At 39.8% G+C, this 17,214-nt stretch overlaps 2 protein-coding genes across 2 annotated transcripts in view; one reads left to right on the top strand and one right to left on the bottom strand.

Annotated features, from left to right (window-relative positions):
• The window catches only part of LOC118240426 (sialoadhesin-like), a 58,676-nt gene that overhangs the window by 27,989 nt on the left and 13,473 nt on the right, over positions 1-17,214 (bottom strand). The window lies entirely within an intron of this gene.
• On the top strand, positions 5,644-15,670 carry LOC118240483 (sialoadhesin-like). The gene is made up of 10 exons (XM_035521149.2): positions 5,644-5,911; positions 8,684-9,016; positions 10,029-10,244; positions 11,358-11,690; positions 11,781-12,014; positions 12,254-12,523; positions 12,956-13,195; positions 13,360-13,441; positions 14,301-14,349; positions 14,525-15,670. Exons 1-10 carry the CDS (start codon positions 5,854-5,856, stop codon positions 14,723-14,725), a joined length of 2,016 nt encoding a protein of 671 aa, XP_035377042.2. The 5' UTR covers positions 5,644-5,853; the 3' UTR covers positions 14,726-15,670.

The raw sequence follows: 17,214 nt of genomic DNA, 5'->3' as shown, positions 1-17,214 counted from the left end.
TTTCTCAGGATTAATATTAGGAGACTGGGAGTCTGCTTGAACAAACTATGTATTCCTGAGGACTAAAAACAACAACTGCATGCAAAAAGGAATTGATATTAATCAAGCTCTATAAAAAAAAAGTGTTTATTGTGGAAGGGTCATTTCACTGCAAAAAATGGTAAATATTCATGACTGAGTTTAGATCAGGACTCTGGGCTGGCCATTTCATTCTTTCAATGGCTTCAGTTTCAAGGAACTGCTTTACCCGTTTTGCTGCGACAGGGGCTTTGTCCTGCATGAAAATTGCTGGCTGATTGATTGATGAATGCAAGGAAGGAACCATGTGTTGTTGAAGGTTCTGGTACACACTTGCATTCACTCTGCCATGTATCCGTACGAGAGGTCCAACTCCTGCTGCCAAAAACATTCCCCAAACCATGACACTTCCTCCTCCGCTTTTCACTGACTTCTTTACACACTTTGGGTTCAGTCTTTCCCCAGTTTGTCAATGAACATGTTTCCCATCAGACCCAAATAAATTAAAATTGCTTTCATCACTAAAGTGAACTCTGGACCACTTCTCCTCTGTCCACACAACATGCTCCTCAGTAAAGGTTAGTCTAGCCTTTTGATTCTTTCTGCTAATGAGAGGTTTGGTTACTGCAGAGTGGGCTTTCAGTCCAAATGCTCTTAAACATTGAGACAGTGTATTACGATCCTTACCCTGTACAGTGGTGAACTGGCGAGCAATTCCAGCTGCAGTGTTGAACCGATTATCTGTGGAGATTCTCCGCATTTTCCTGTCCACTCTTGCATTTGTCTTTCGTGGGCGACCAACCTTCTTGGTGGACTTAAATGAGTTTATGATGTTTTAAAGATGCAATATTCTAGAAATCACAGACTTGGAATGATCAACTTCTCTTGCTACGGCTGATAGGGTCACCCCTTTGGCCTTCATCTGGACAACCTGCTGCCGGAGGATTTCAGTCACTTTGGAACGGCTCACCATCTTGCAACGTCAGTGAAAACTGGAAAGTTTGGCTGCCAGTTAAATAGGGGTGTCAGATAATTAAGGAAATTAGCACCAGGTGCCAGATTAACACCAATAACTTGCAGGTATCTGAGTGTTCTCTAAATTTGATTATTGTTCTTTTTCAATTATCTAAAATACTGCTCTTTTACTCCTGTTAGGATAAATTCACATAGGACTACACAGTGACCTTGACATTTAGGAAATTGTGTGTTCTCAAATTTTAATCTGCAGTGTATGTTTATTACCACATAAAACAGAGAACACACAGCACACACGCTATCATTGTTAAAGACTGACACAGTAACACGTAAACGATAGACTTTTATGACACCCAAGAAGGATCAGGTGTGGAACAGAGGGAGGGTGTGGACACATGGACAAACATACACACACGGGGAGATGTTTTGGAGGAGGGGCCATACCGTGACAGAGCCCCTCCCCAATGGCGCGTCTTGCCAGCAACGTGCCAGCCTATCGGGCTACAGCCCCGAAAACAACGCCAAATGGCGAAGCCGGAGGACCGAGCGACCCGATACAGGCCAGCGCGAACACGACAGAGGGGCGAAGGACATGTACCAGGACAACAACAGACACGGGAACAGACACACTGACAGGTACAGGCACTGACACAAAGGGGGACAAAGTGATTGGCACAGACAGTGTGATGGGGACAGACACACTGACAGGTACAGGCACTGACACAAAGGGGGACAAAGTGATTAGCACAGACAATGTGATGGGGACAGACACAGTGACAGGGACACGTATTAAACTACATCGAGGATTGCTAGAGAGTCCAGGGAAGCCGGCAAGAACCCCAGCCTGTTGAAGTCCAACCTACCTGTGGGAGATCGCCCCTCACCGATTTAGGGGCGGTGACTTCTGCGCACTCATTTCAGCAGGCGCACCAGCTACTTTGCCTGTCTCCGGGAGGTTCCTCCTCGGACAACGACGACACCTCTCTGAAAGTCACATGAGGCAGCTTGCATGCCTCAGAGCGGCGTGCCCTGGGTGGAGCCTTGGAGGGAAGCTTGGGTACCAGAGGCCCGTCGCGCTGGTAGTCTGCAGACGTTGTGTCGCTGTCCAAGGGAGCATCTCCATAGAGGACCTCCTGCACCTCCATCGAAGGATCATTCCCGCAGTTGAACTCAGAGTCTGACGGCAGACTAACGTCTCTGTACTAATTCCTTTCATAATCCATGTAGCCCTCGTTGTAGTCCATGGAAGGGTAGTAGGACCCTGCGGACTCCGACTCCAAATACTGGACTTCATTGTACCAGTCACGGTAGTCCGATGTGGGTCCGTAAGACTCCTCAGAGTCCAGCCCTGAAGCACACTCAGAACCCTGGACCACACTCAGAATCAATCTCAAAATCAAGGCTGATCTGTTTTAGACAAGGTGTTAAAACATGTCAAAATGTTACTGAAGCCTGCTGCTTCAACCTGTGATTGCTACATAGACCAAGTTAATCCTCTGATCCCAAATACCAGAATAGTTCACCAACAAATTCCAAGATAGTTTGAAAGTATTATAAATGAATCCCAGTTCTAGGGTTTCAGTGAGTGGAGAGATAATAGCAAATAATAAGCCAAGTTGGAAAATGACAAACCATAACATAATGGAAGGATCACTTAAGAAAGTCCATTCTGTGGTATGGAATTATTTCCAGGAAGAATCTCCATCAAAAATATGAAGCACCATCTGTGATAGGCTGCTTTCATATATCAGTAATACATGGTGTATGCTTCATCATGTGAGGTACATGCAGCTTGTGATTTTAGAGGGAAATAAAAGCCTCACTGTACCAGCTCATCCTGGACAATCTAAACAAGGTATAATCGAACAGCTTGACACAAATCTATACCCCAAATAAATATCTATAGTACACTTATAAGACTGATTTCAAACATATTCTAGATCTAATACAAATTCTAACACATACTAAAATTGATTCCAATTGTAACAAATGTACTAATACATGTAGTGGAATAAAATTGTTCAGGCTCACTTTGTAAATTTTATCTCACTACCAAACAAACTGAGAGCTGTAGCTCTTTTTACACACAAATAATAAACTGCTGGATCATTTCTATTTGATGGCGACTGAATATAGTCACTTTCCAATATATATTCCTTACGCCTGTGTTTGTTTGTCTTTAGTTCTATAAAGTTAATTTTATTCTCCAGTAGGTTAGTGTACGTCTATAGCTAATGCTCTGATTGTGGCAGACTACAAATCAAATATAAGAGAGAGAGCGAGCGAGCGAGAGAGAGAGAGAGAGAGAGAGAGAGAGAGAGAGAGAGAGAGAGAGAGAGAGAGAAGGAGTATGTATTAAAAACTAAATTTTAGGTTAAAAAAAAAGATGCCATCCAATTGCAAGATCAAGACAACAAATACCATAACATCTAACATAACAGCCAACATAAAAAAAAGAGAAAATGAGAGGTAAACAAAATTGGGCCCTCAGCGGTAGACTTGCTAACAACAGATTTTAGATTGCTGACTATTCGTTTCTAAATTATAGCGGAACTGAGTTTAGTCTGGTCAGTGGGCGGGCAAGCAGCCACTTCCAAACAATGCGCTTCTTTACACAGGACAGCACAACCAATCAGAATCCACCAGCCATTAATCAAGGAACGTTCCTCTCCTCCCCCAGCAGAGGGAGCACTTCCCTTAAGGAACATCAGACTCGGGCTGCTGGTTGTCCGTTATTACCGTTACGGAAGTCTCTGCCTTCTTCTGGCCACCGAGGGAAGTCTAGCAGGTGGCCCTGACCGTTACATATTGTTTTAATCAGAATAAAAATCATTACCTTAAAGAAAGAGAACATTAGAAACAACATGTTTAAGTACAATTCTTTTATGAAAACCTTATAATTAAAAATAAAATCTAATTGTGAAGCAACCGCTAAAGATTGTGGTAGTGACAAGTCAATATTTGTTTTCTGAGTTTGCCAGCACAGACAAACTTAAAATCAATAAAGTCAGTTTGCTTCATTAATTACTCGCATACTGTTACAAAGTGTAACGGTCCTCCTCGTCAGTGTCCGTGTAGTTTGGGCCACCACGTGGTTCTTGTTTATTTACGTATTCTCATAGAATATGATGTACAGAGACATCTAAGAAATTATAATGCATTAATATATATATTTCATATATTTCTGAAGAAAGAACATGTGACTGTGTAATTTTATATAAAAAGACTGAATACTCAATGTAACAACTATATATAGAAATAAGTTGGGTTAAAAAGATACATTAACTGGAGCCTACTTTTTATTGTTTGTTTTGTTTATCACATGTGTAACCAGCAGAGAAAAAAATGTATTCAAATTTAGTAATACATGAGAAAGTATTACACAGCCACTAAATCAAATTATATGTAATTTCAACAGGCATCACTACACCAGTACACTGGGGATGAAGTACATCACTGTCACATTTCCTGTCCTGTGGGCTAAAGGCTACACAGTGACGTATGAATAAATGATGCATTACCTGCAGTACACACTGGGTGGGCTACTGGCATTTCTGACAGGTTTACAGCATCCCTGTATTTTTAAGCAAAATTGAGAGACTAAAAGGATGGTCACACAGTTCCAAAGAATGTGTGTTTTAACCTGCTATAAAAGATTATTTTCAGAAATATCGATTCCTGACACAATTAATTAATTCTTTGGGGTTTCTCTGTCTCTATGAATTCAACATAAACTCTGTTGTCATGAAATGCTCTGACTTCACTTGCTGTGACTCATTGTGCTGTGTTGCTTTCCAGTGTTCAGTACAGTTTCCTGAGTTCACTGTTGCCCCGCTGTGGCTGATTAAGGTCTTTATATTGCTTGTTTTACTACTTACTTCAAAAACAGTTTACAAAAGAAAATCTGGAAACAACAAACTCTGGATTTTACATTTCATTTTTATTTTATATTTAATCTCCTTTTTCTTCAAATTAAGTGGCTACAATAGAAAAAGTGGTTTCAAACTTTATTTACTCACCATAGTGAACATAACATAAAATAAAAATTCTTGTATCTTCACCTAAATGTTCAGTACAGCAGCTGTGTGTTTGACTGATACGAGTTGGGCATGTGGTTAACACTAAAGTGGTACAAATGTCAATCTGTATTCACACTGCATTCTCCCCTCTCATCTATATGGCTGCTGAGTTCCTGTTTGATGACATTTGACCTAAATATACTCACAGCTTCTGCTATACGAAAGTCTGGACTAATGCATGTGGCTACGAGCTCTGGGCAGCCATGATGACCAAAGATATAATTTATGGTCAATCTGTAGAAGAAATACCCAGAATTCCATTACCAGTCAGTCTGATCAAACTCAAACCTGACCTCAGGGACTTTGACAGGAGTAATAGATGTGGCATCTGGTGTAATAGATGATGCAGGACACAGGAGAGGCCAAGCCTGATACCAGGGCAGACTAGTACATCTTTAACTTATCAGTAAACAAACAAACAAAGCAAATGAGTAGAAAAACAAAAAGGAAAAAAGGTTTCTCACACTTAAATGAGTTTTGTGCAGAAAAAGGAAGAGGTTATAAGCTAAAAGGGGGAGGTGTGATGAACAAACGCTCTGCTAAATGCACAACACACCTTCCGTGTCTTTGCTGTTTGACAGTAACCAAGATCACAACATCTTCCCAGTGTAGGATGGGTGAGGAGGAGCAGGACTGAGGTCACGGCCGTTATACTCAGGAACACAAGAAAGTAGCAGAGACCTTCATTTAAGGCTTAAATTTAGTATTTAGCCTAAAGTTATTACTTATTGGAGCTCCAAGTATCACTTCTGTGTGACCGGTGTGAACCAGTGTGTGAAACATGTCTTTCCGAACATCAGGAAATATTACAGTAGCAACAATCGTCATGTTACTGGCAGGTAAACTTTGAATATTTCCTTTATTTTTTACTTTGTTTTTTGGGCACGCATGATATTGCTTTGACAATGGACAGTGGGTAGGCCAAGACCCTAAGTGTAAATTATGTGTGGGGTTTGGCACGCTGAAGCATATTTTATCGGCGTCTAAGTTTAGTTTGTCACATGTGGAGACACAATCAAGATCTTAAGAGTGTTAGAGTGTTTGATAGTAAATGTCTAGAGATTAACACATTGCTCAGTGGAATATCTAATAAAGCGATTTGTATGAGTTTGTATGAGAAGTGGAGCGTGTTGGAGAATGAGCACTGGCTTTAGATATTGGTAGATGGGGCGAAGGACGAGACTGGAAATTATTTGTTCATGTAAATAAAAAACTACAGGTCCCACAATGTACTGTGTTAACCTTGCTGAGGCTGGACATGGTGTGGTACTCATAAAAAAAAATAATAATAATAATTTTTTTTTTTACAAAACCTGGATGCTTTAATTTTGAGAGTTTACAGTTTCATTTGAAGATGCAGTGTCTGAGGTGAGAGAACGCAGGTGGGAGGCACATATAAGACCAGTAGAGACAGGTGTTAGGGGATTTGTCACAAAGTCTGCCACATTATAACTTGTGCAGTTCAGCACAGATTTGGCAGTAGCTGTGAAGGAGTTGTCAGAAGTAGCTGAAAGGGCTAGTCAGTGGTTGTGGATAAGGAGAGCTCAGTCTGGTTGGGGTAATGCCCCATAAAGGCAGAATGGATGAGGCTGTCATGTCATGGTGTAAAGTGGTAGATCCAGATGGAACTGGTGGCATTGAGGAGGCATTGATGGTGCCAGCTTTAGTCACTAGGCAGCCCAGGGTGGATTGGTGTTAGAGAATGCTTAAAGGTAATAGCCAAGTGGAACTGGCAGCACTGAGCGTGCATTAATGGTGCCAGTGGGGCTGGGTATGGCCTTAGTCACCGGAAAGGCCATCATGGTTTTTACAGTAATATTAGCACAGTGTTTAAGAGGTGCAGCTGTGTTTATTAGTCGCACAGTGTTTAAGAGGTGTGTGTCTTTGTGAGTGGCACAGTGTTTAAGAGGTAGAGCTTGGTTTAAAGTGAGCTTGGAGGGGGTGAGACTGAAACACCAGATCTCACTGTTGAGCCTCCTGGAGGTGTCGTGGGCTTAATTCTCTGAGACCCCAACAAAGGGAGGTGCCTACCTGATGAGCTCGCGATGTTGTGGTTGGCTGGTGTGAAGAGAGAACATGTGAAGCTCTAATGGTGTTCTGTTCGCATCGGATATTCATCATGTAATCCCGTTTATATATACACACAATTGATGTACATTTGTAGGAACTTGAATAGGGTAGAAACTATATTAATTTTAACAGGTGGGTATAGCCAAAATATGTGAAAAGCTACTTAAGAAAAATCCCAGATTTTTTAATAACTGCAAACAATTTGAGATCTCAAATAACTTTCTGCACCTGGAAATTCCCACTACCTGCACATCTAAACTGAAGATTTTTAATATTAGTGTGTGTGTGTGTGTGTGTGTGTGTGTGTCTATTCAAAATTGTACAACGTTCCATAGTGAATATTTTAACTGTATTAAACTGTATTGTATTCCTTTGTGGCTATCACAGCACACCACACCTTCATGCCAAAGGCGGTTCTAGGACGTTTTAACTGGGGAGTCCAAGAGGTAGCAAAGAGTTGTCTAGAGGTGGCTACAATGTGTTGTTAATGTGCATGCACAGTCTGCTGAATTTTTTATATGCTTTCATATTCTACTAATAATAGGCTAAAACAAATTAATAGCATACTACATATATGCACATACATAACTGCTGATGGTCAATCTCCTTTTTTGCGTAACCGTTGAAATGAACTCAAAATGTCTAATCTGAATTATATAACAACATATTTTATACTGTATATTGATATAATAAGACAATTACCCTGGATGGTCTTGGATAAAGAATACAAAATAGGTCCTAACCTTGTTTAAGTGTGATGAGGCAGGATGCAAGCGAATCAATGTTTAATGTAAACGAAAGTAGAAGTCGAGAACTGTAACGGAACGCTCGCCTCTCACTAATCACGTGGTTTGGCCCGCAGCGTGCAGGCTGCACACACTTACACCTTGTTTGTGTTTATTTAAACCCTCTTCATGGTGTACAAGATTGTTGGTCGTTGTTGATGTTAATGTTAGCATTGTCACTGTTAAATGTATTCGTGTTCATCACTTTTGTTTAATGTTAACCGTTTCGTGTTCGTGTTCATCGTTGATGTTGTATGTGAGTGCCATTGTCTTTGTGTGTTAATAAATGTTTGTCCACGTCGATGTCGTTTGTGCATCCCACACCTCGCCCTTCGGCACTCGGGCCACACCGTCACAAAAATAACATACAAGTACGAACATGCAGCATTCACAAAGGGAGAGACAACAGTTACACAACATGACAATAATAATGGACAAGGGTAAATACTAACAGCGTGGTATTTGATTAGGAAGGAACTAGACACAGATGAAAGCGAGGAACATCACTAATAAGGGGGGTGTGGAAATGTGGGAACAGGGAAGTAAACAAAGGGCACGTGGAGACACGCCTACACGAGGGAAAACAAACACAAAGCCACGTGGAATGTCCCATCACGTGAGAGAGCGAGCTGAGGAGGGGTGCGTGACATTAAGGCCGTTAATGGAGATTGCTTTGCAGAACAAACTGTGTGTGTGTGTGTGTGTGTGTGTGTGTGTGTGTGTGTGTGTGGGTGTGTGTGGGTGTTTGTGTTCCAGGAGCTCAGGGTCAGTACAGTGTAACTCTCCCCTCTCAGAGCCTCTGTGCTGTTGTTAGATCGACAGTAAACATCACCTGCAAATATACATCTGATTCCTTCAGTGTCAGAGCGAGAGAGTGGTATCGAGTCCAGAGATCTGATGGAGAACCACAATACTTGAGTAAACACCCTCAATACTCAAGACGAGTGTCTGTAAGCAAATGGCAGAATGACTGTACACTGATAATGAACAACGTGAAAGTAAGTGACTCTGGAATTTATAACTTCAGATTTAGAACATGGAGGAATGAATGGAAATCTGCTTCATCTGGAGTTACTCTCACTGTTACAGGTAATAACAAACATAAAACATAGAACGCACACACACACACACACACACACACACACACACAAAATATGCAAGAAATCTCAATGCTAATACAGAAGTTCAGTATCATTCAATATTCGCCATATTAGGACAATCCATCTTAAGATACATATTTGCATGCCACATGTGTGTTATTCTTTTTATATGGATATTATTACATTTTTAATTATTCAGTCACTTTATCCCTTCCAGTCCAGTCTGGTCAGAGCTGACATGAGAGTGTGTGATATTTCATGCTGGGATAATTCACCTGATTCTCTGTTACTAGTACACACAGAAGGAAGGTTATGAAACAGTTTCAACAGAGCAGTGATACTGACTACATTTACAATAGTGTGCATGTAAGAAACTGGACAGAACCATTTACAAGAGCTGAGCAAACACCAGTCCCTTCACTGTACCATCTACACTCACAGCAGCATAGTCTGAACTTACTAATACTGAATACTAAGACTAATACTGAATACTGATGGACATAAACATAGTTATGATTGTGCTGCGTTTGTACAAGTTTATCAGACACAGCTGTGTTACTGGTTTACATGTGTCATTGTCATTGATGAGTTGAGACTGGTTCACCATCCATCTGGTTCTGCAGTCAGAAAATGACCACTGATAATGAAGATGATTAAGACCAACTGTGCATCACCACAGATGGGTTATACATAGTCTTTGACTGTACACTTACCTAAAGCAGGTGTTTCTAAAAAAGAGCTCAGTGAGTATATATATATGATCGATAAATCTTATGCATATTTCCTATGCATTTATCAGGCTTGCTTTAAAAGCTAATATGAATATTAAAAGCTAACATTTTCATTGCTAATATTACTAATACTGTCAATACACTGGTGAACCTGGAGCATCTCTTTCTGTCACAGGTCATCACATAAGATTAGTTAACCCATTATTTTTATAACCCCCTATAAAAATATGCTATAAAATAACACCAAAGCTTAATTAAAATGACTTGCAGATCTGAAGGTTACGATGTCAAACACGTATAGCTGGACAACCACACTGCGCTGCAGCTCCACCTGCACGCTGCCCAACAACCCCACCTACATCTGGTACAGGAATGGACAGCCTGTATATAACAAGAATGGACTGTCTGTGTATGTCATGAGTAAGAATGCAGGCAGCTACTCCTGTGCTGTAAGAGGATATGAGGAGCTCCGCTCTCCTGCTGTCTGTAAGATCCTCACTTTAAACTCTCAATACTCTGTCAGCATCTCAGTGGCAGCTTCTATTAGATAAAAAGTTTGTTTGTTAGTTTGTTTGATTGTTGTTTGTTTTTGCTGTTTTTTGCTGCTGGTTCTGCCTACATGTTTATAAGTAGCTGGGAAGCACCTTTCACTGTTGAGGGCTCTATACATTTGTGGGCACTGGCTAGCTGGTTCAGCAGTACTACATCAGTGTGTTTTGTTTGTGTTCTCATTGTCTCTTGCTCTTGTCCTCACTTTAAACTGCACTCACTCTGTGTCACTGGCAACTTCTACTAGATTACAGTGAACTCATGCTGAGTCACATATGGCTAAGACATAAGACAACTACAGCATTTTTAGACATATTTAATAGTTGCCAGTATTTTTAGATATATTTCAATTTAAGAGTTGTCAGTGTTTAAGGTATTTTTGGAATCTATTTTTTTTACATGTTTTTCCATAAATCACTGCATTAAATTGCATCAACCACTGTTGTTCTTGAAAAAAAAAGCAATATTTGTAAAGTGACCTTGAGTATGAGAAAGGTGCTATATAAATGCAACTAATAATAATAATAATAATAATAATAATAATAATAATAATAATAATAACAATAATAATAACCTCTGTTGGCCTCTTTCATGGGTGACCTGGTTTTGACCAAAGAGCAAGTGTTACATTTTTTATTAGACTCTTACTGTGACAGGATGCAGGCGTGAGTCTCAAAACAACCAAACAACCAAACAAAGACACAAAAGTCTTTTAATGGCAAAAATTAAAGTAAAAGAATAAAAGTAAAAGTAAAAATAAGAGGACCATTTAAATGCTAAAGCCTTTACACATTGACCATCATCCACATAGTAAATCATAACTGGTAATAAAACCTAGTAAATAAACAGTAAATTACTTAGTAAATAAAAACTGGAAACAGAAGGAATATTTACAGGGATGGAAATGAGGAACAGGTGAGGCTGGAGACACACTAATGAGTAATAAAGGGGGACATGGCAACATGTGAGGAAAGGAGTGTAAACAACTGACTTTAAAAGAACTGGTAGTTTGTTTGTTCAGCTATGATTTACTCAGTTTATGTGTTACAGGTGTTTATGGAAAGGACAGCTGCTGGAGTGTAACTTACGTCACCCAGAGCACCTGTGCTCTGATTGGTTCATCAGTGGACATACGCGGTTACTACACCTTCCCGGATCAGCAGCCCACCCCCCAACCTGCCTGGTACGCCAGACTCCACCCACAGGTCAAAGAGCTGAGTCATGCTGATGACCGAGTGGAGGTTTTCAGTCACAGAGCTAATGTGAACACACTAAGACTGAAACATCTCACAGAGAGTGACTCAGCAGAATATCTCCTCCGATTTAAAGCCCCCTACATGATACACACAGACAGCTCTGCTGGTGTGTCTCTCTCTGTCACAGGTAAGATAAGTATTCTGTGTCTGGCAGTGTCACATGGTTCACCATCTGTGTGTTGAGCCCTGAAGACACTTATGAGAGTCTCCCATACAGGCCTGAAGGTGAATGTGGACTCTCCAGCAGTCCCAGGATCAGAGGGACAGACAGTAACACTGAGCTGCAGCTCCACCTGCACTCTGCCCTACAACCCCACCTACATCTGGTACAAGAACAGACAGCGTGTCTCTCACTGTACATCTGTCTCCTGCTCTGTATCTGCAGTCAGGGATGCAGTCAGTTATAGCTGTGCTACTGAAGGCCATGAGAACCTCCTCTCTCCTCCTGTGTGTGAGTGGAGAATTTACATATGAAAATCATGATGTCTTGATGCATTTAATAAAGTCAGTTAATCATAAACCAGAAACATCACTACAATCAATACTTACTACTACAGCTCATGATGATGATGATGCTCTCTGTTGTAGTTTCACAGTTATCAACTACAACTTCTGAATGTATAAGAATCTCTCAACCAGACTGTGTATGAGAGTTTAGTTTTAATGTTAACAGTGTGTGTTTGTGTTCAGATGCCCCTAGAAACACCAGAGCATTGATGGTTTCCTCTGGAGAGAGAGTGGAGGGAGATTCAGTGACTCTGACCTGCAGCAGTGAGGAAAACCCTCCTGTTCTCACCTACTCCTGGTTTAAGCAGAGAGCAGCTGCAGACACACTGCTGGCAACAGGCCAGAATTACAGCATCTCCAACATCAGCTCCCAGCACAGTGGACTTTACTACTGCACCGCTCACAACCAGCTGGGACAGCACAACTCCACCACCACCCTTCTGGATGTGTTATGTAGGTTCACTACTGTGAGATGTGTTAAGAATGTGTCCTTAAGTGATGTGTATACACACAGAACAGGTGGTCCCACATCCACAGTCCAGTACCACCACACACACACTTGTGTGCATAAACCCTCCACAGTAACTGATACAAAACCAACACTGTGTCTTTTGCCTATTATCTCCGTCTCATTCTGATCCTTAACACCTTGTGAACAGTCAGCAGCAAATAAACCATTACACTTTGGCTATGCAACTAATTTATTCATTTTACTGATAGTCTTACAAATCTCACTCTTTATAGTTATTGTGTTCATGCAGGTTATGCACTAAATGTTTTCTTAAATATTCCCATAGATGACTGATATGGGCCTCTTTCAGACATGATCAGTCAAAATAAAAAGACTTTAAGTGTATTTATTTTAATTCTTGCTCTCCTGCTCAGACCCTCCCAGAGTCCCGTCTGTTACTGACCGTGTGTCTGGTGACGCGGTGACACTGCTGTGCTACAGTGACTCCAACCCCATCAGTAATTACTCCTGGTACAAGAAGACAGGAAGTGATGTCATACTGTTTGGAAATGGCACCAATTTAACTATAGCTACAGGAACAAGTGGATGTTTCTACTGTGTGGTGCAGAATCAATTTGGATCATCTAACTCATCAGAATGGTCATTTACTTCAGGTACAGTCTGGGTTGAATTCACTGCCTTATTGTCTACATGGTGATTAAAGAAAGTGAGACAACTATCTTGCACTTCCAGTGTCAGTTTGATGAGGTCATACAGCAAGACTTCTGTGACTGTTCACACGTCTGTGTAACATGCTGCCCTCTCCTTCCTGATGCAGGGAACCCAGCTGGGACATACGCAGCTTCTGGAGTCACTGTGGGTTTGTTTCTGACTCTCATTGCTGTCTGTCTATGGATGAGGTAAGAAGCTGAAGCCACATTTATATGACACACCCTGCAAATGCTGTAGGCTGTTTCCTGCTCAGTCCAGAAAGTCTTTGCTCTGATGTTTACAGTATAGGGTCACACAGTACCATCAACAGGGTTAAATTCACTTTCTCTAGACTGTAGTAACTGTAGAGGGCTTAGATTCATGCAGGAGAATTGAGTGTGATGCTGGTGATGCTATTACTGAAGCTGAAGCCACATTTAAATGACACACCCTGCCAATGCTGTAGGTTGTTTACTGCCCAGTCCCCAAGATCACTGTACAAAAGAGCAAAGACAATAAACAATGACAATTAGGCTGAAGTAAAAAAAAAAAAAAAATTGAAGATGAAAGAAAATTTTAAAACATGAGGTATGTTATTCAGTAATTGTTACAGACAAAAAGAGAAAAATAGAGTTGCAAATTCATAGTAATTACATCACTCAGACAGCAAGCTGGTGGTTGGAAGAAAATATCAGTCAGGCAATCAACTAGGCTGAGAGGAGGCAGCCTCTATGAGGGGACTGGATGAGCAGAAAATTGCATATAATGCATACAGCAGTGAAACTGGAGACCATGCTGTCTAGTAATGTTGCCAAGGTGGAGAATAATTAATAAAAAGTAGAGGACCAAGTATTCAGGCCTTGAGAACACCATGAGATAGGATTTATGGGTATGACTTTAACCTACCAAAAGAGATAAATTGCTGTCTGTCAGTGACATATGATTTAAACCACATAAGTATAATTTCAGTGATGTCAACAAGGTTTTAACACAAATCATTTTAACTAGAGTTTGATTAACACAGAAGCTATTGAGGCTGGTGATGTTAATACTGTGGCTCACCACCAGGGGGCGAACCACAGCTGTCAGCAGCAGGAGTGAGGAGACCAGCGCAAAAGTAAGTTTGAAGAAGAGTCGACAGAGGATTGAGATTTCAGTCCAACTCAAAATCCCTGCAAAAGTTTCCATAAACGGTCCAATGACCAAAGTAACAGAATTAAGCCTGTATTTTGATTATTAATTACATAAATCAGTAATCACCATGTCCCAATTCATCACTCTCTCTCTTTCAGCGTGATTCTACTTCTGTATATGATAACGTCTCAGCCCTGGACATGCCCTCTGACCCCACAAATGACGACATTTGTGTCTACTCCAACATTAATTTCACACGCTCCCACTCACAGGAAGTATCTCTCTACTCTACTGTCCAACTAACAATGGCTCTTAGTCAAGAAGAGGAAGTAGTGTACACCAGAGTGAATTTCTGGTAGGCAATGCAAACAGTTTAGTTAACCATATTTCTGTCACACTTAGACACCTTCACACATACACATGCACTCACACAAACATGCACGCACACTAATGCTGACGAGATACCCCTCCCTCTAAAAATAAATAAAACTAAAAATCTGGACAGAGGCCAAAACTATTTTAATAGTTATAGAAAATGCTTAAACCTACTGGCCAACTATTTGAAATCCTAAAATTTTACATCCTTTATTTAATCTTAAAATTTGGTTTTATGTTAAGACTTGAAAAAAATAATTACTGCAGTCTATAGGTTAAATAAAATCAAAGAAGAAGAATTCACCATTTCGGAAAGCATGCATCAGTAAAAAAAAAAAAATTGTTTAAAATATAATTTTGTTAAATACAATACCTCTCAATATATTAATACTTAAAAATTCTCTTTTTGGAAGGAAATGTAACACTTTTTACTAGAGAATGTCATGAAGTAAATGCGAAATGTGACATTTTGAGTGAAATTGTGTGTCTAGCTACATATAGTACAAAATAAGAATTACAAAATTAAACAAGTCTTTAGATGGGACAGTTTAAGATAATGTCTTAGCAACACCCCAACAATTCTGATTCTGTTTTATTTTCTTATCTTAGATAATATAGTTTTTCAAATAATACTACACTCATCTCTTGGAGGTTGTTTCTTTACATTTTCTTAAAGATATTTGGAATGCTGATGCTCTGACAATTTTAATAAATTTTGATAATAAATTAATTATTAAATACATTTTGAACAAGTTTCCATCAGGTTTCAGGGTGCTGCACAGTATAGACTCAACCCTTAGTTAACTAATGATTTATTGCCTTCACTTAGCTCTAGTAATTGCTTCATCTTCATGATGCTGGACCACAATATCCTTTTACATCATTTTAATCTTTGGGTTGGTACCAGAGAACTGCCAGAGGCTGGTTGTCCTTTTAGCTAAAAGATTGCACTATTCAAACAGGATTTACTCCTCTCCACTTCCATCACACATGGCTTACCTAAAGACTCAGTCTTGGGCTTCATTTTATTGTCTTTACACATCCATCCACTAGGTACACTTTTTCCAGAAATACAATATAAACTTTAAATAATATTCCTTAATTTTGGTAACACTTTATTTTGAGTGGTCCTTTATAGATAACTAATAAACTCTCAAACTCTCTGAAGTGGCAGTAATGAATCATCTAAAGCATTCAAGTTGATATTTTTATAGAGTCTGTAGATAGACAAAAGGTATATATGATTAACAGACATATAATTAGATATATTAATTTAAATAGAACTATTGTCGATACATTACTTACATTAAGTAGCCATATTATGTCTTTTTTCATATTTGACTTGATTGTTTTTTAAACCTTTTGTAACGGTGAGCTGTAAGTGTGGAGAAGAGCGAGATTTATTAGGGGCAAATTCAGATTCAGAGTCGGTATAACGGTCCAGGGTCATTGAGCCAATTCAAAGATTACGGGGATACATGATGAGCAAAAACACATGAAGGCAAATGAGGGAAGCAGGCTATAACAGAGGCTAGGATAAACACAAAGGCACGGAGTACAAACTTACGGATACAGACTTTCAATACATCAATACGGATATACATTCAACCAGATATTCATCCATTCAACAGCAAAACACCAAGGCCACCAGACAGGGTTTAAATACCTGAACTTAACAAGACTGGAAACGAGGAACAGGCGAAAGTAATGACGGGCGTGTAAAACCAAACGAGGGGTGGAAAAAAAAGAAACTAAGGAACAGAACCAAAATAAAACATACGACAGGGAAACCATGGAACATAGAAGCTAGGAGGGACTAACCATGACACCTTCGACAGTGCTCTCCCATATTCTTAATTGGGTGACAAAGCCTTAAATATTTTTACATCTGAACTGTTTTCATCTGTACATCACTTTGGTCAACCTTCATTTATTTTTAATTGTGCTCTAGAAGTAAATTTGATTGACTGATGGAACACACATCTTAATTTAACCAACTTCCAAACACAGGCGCACAGTGAGAAGCAGCTGCAGTTAATTGTGCTTTCACTGAGGTTTTGTTTTAGTTGTGTATTCATGCACAGTGAAGCAGATCTACACTTAGATCTAATTAGCAGTAGCCTAACACTGAGTCTTTGTCCTTTTCTTAGTACAGGGAAACAAGTTAAAATGATCTGTGCTAATTGGCCATTCACTAACGACCACACACTAGACAGAGACAAGAAAAACAATGTGAGTCAAATGATGTGTAAAAAGAAAAGTGCCAACAGTCTTCCACCTTCTCCTCCAAACACATATGAAATTGGTACAAACTACATTTAAAATCTTGCTGGTGATTTTGATTTATTTTAGGGATCAGTCAGGCAGGGTATTATTGCCAACTGGACCAAGATACACATTATAAAATGTTTATGACATTATTTTATGTATCATTGATTACATTTAGCCACAGATTGCTTACCACTGCAAGAAG

The sequence above is a fragment of the Electrophorus electricus genome, chromosome 23 (genome assembly GCF_041902795.1).
Source record: "Electrophorus electricus isolate QZ-2024a chromosome 23, ASM4190279v1, whole genome shotgun sequence".
NCBI classification, from domain to species: domain Eukaryota; kingdom Metazoa; phylum Chordata; class Actinopteri; order Gymnotiformes; family Gymnotidae; genus Electrophorus; species Electrophorus electricus.
Note: the sequence above shows the minus strand (reverse complement) of the source record. Positions and strands in the feature narration are given on the sequence as shown.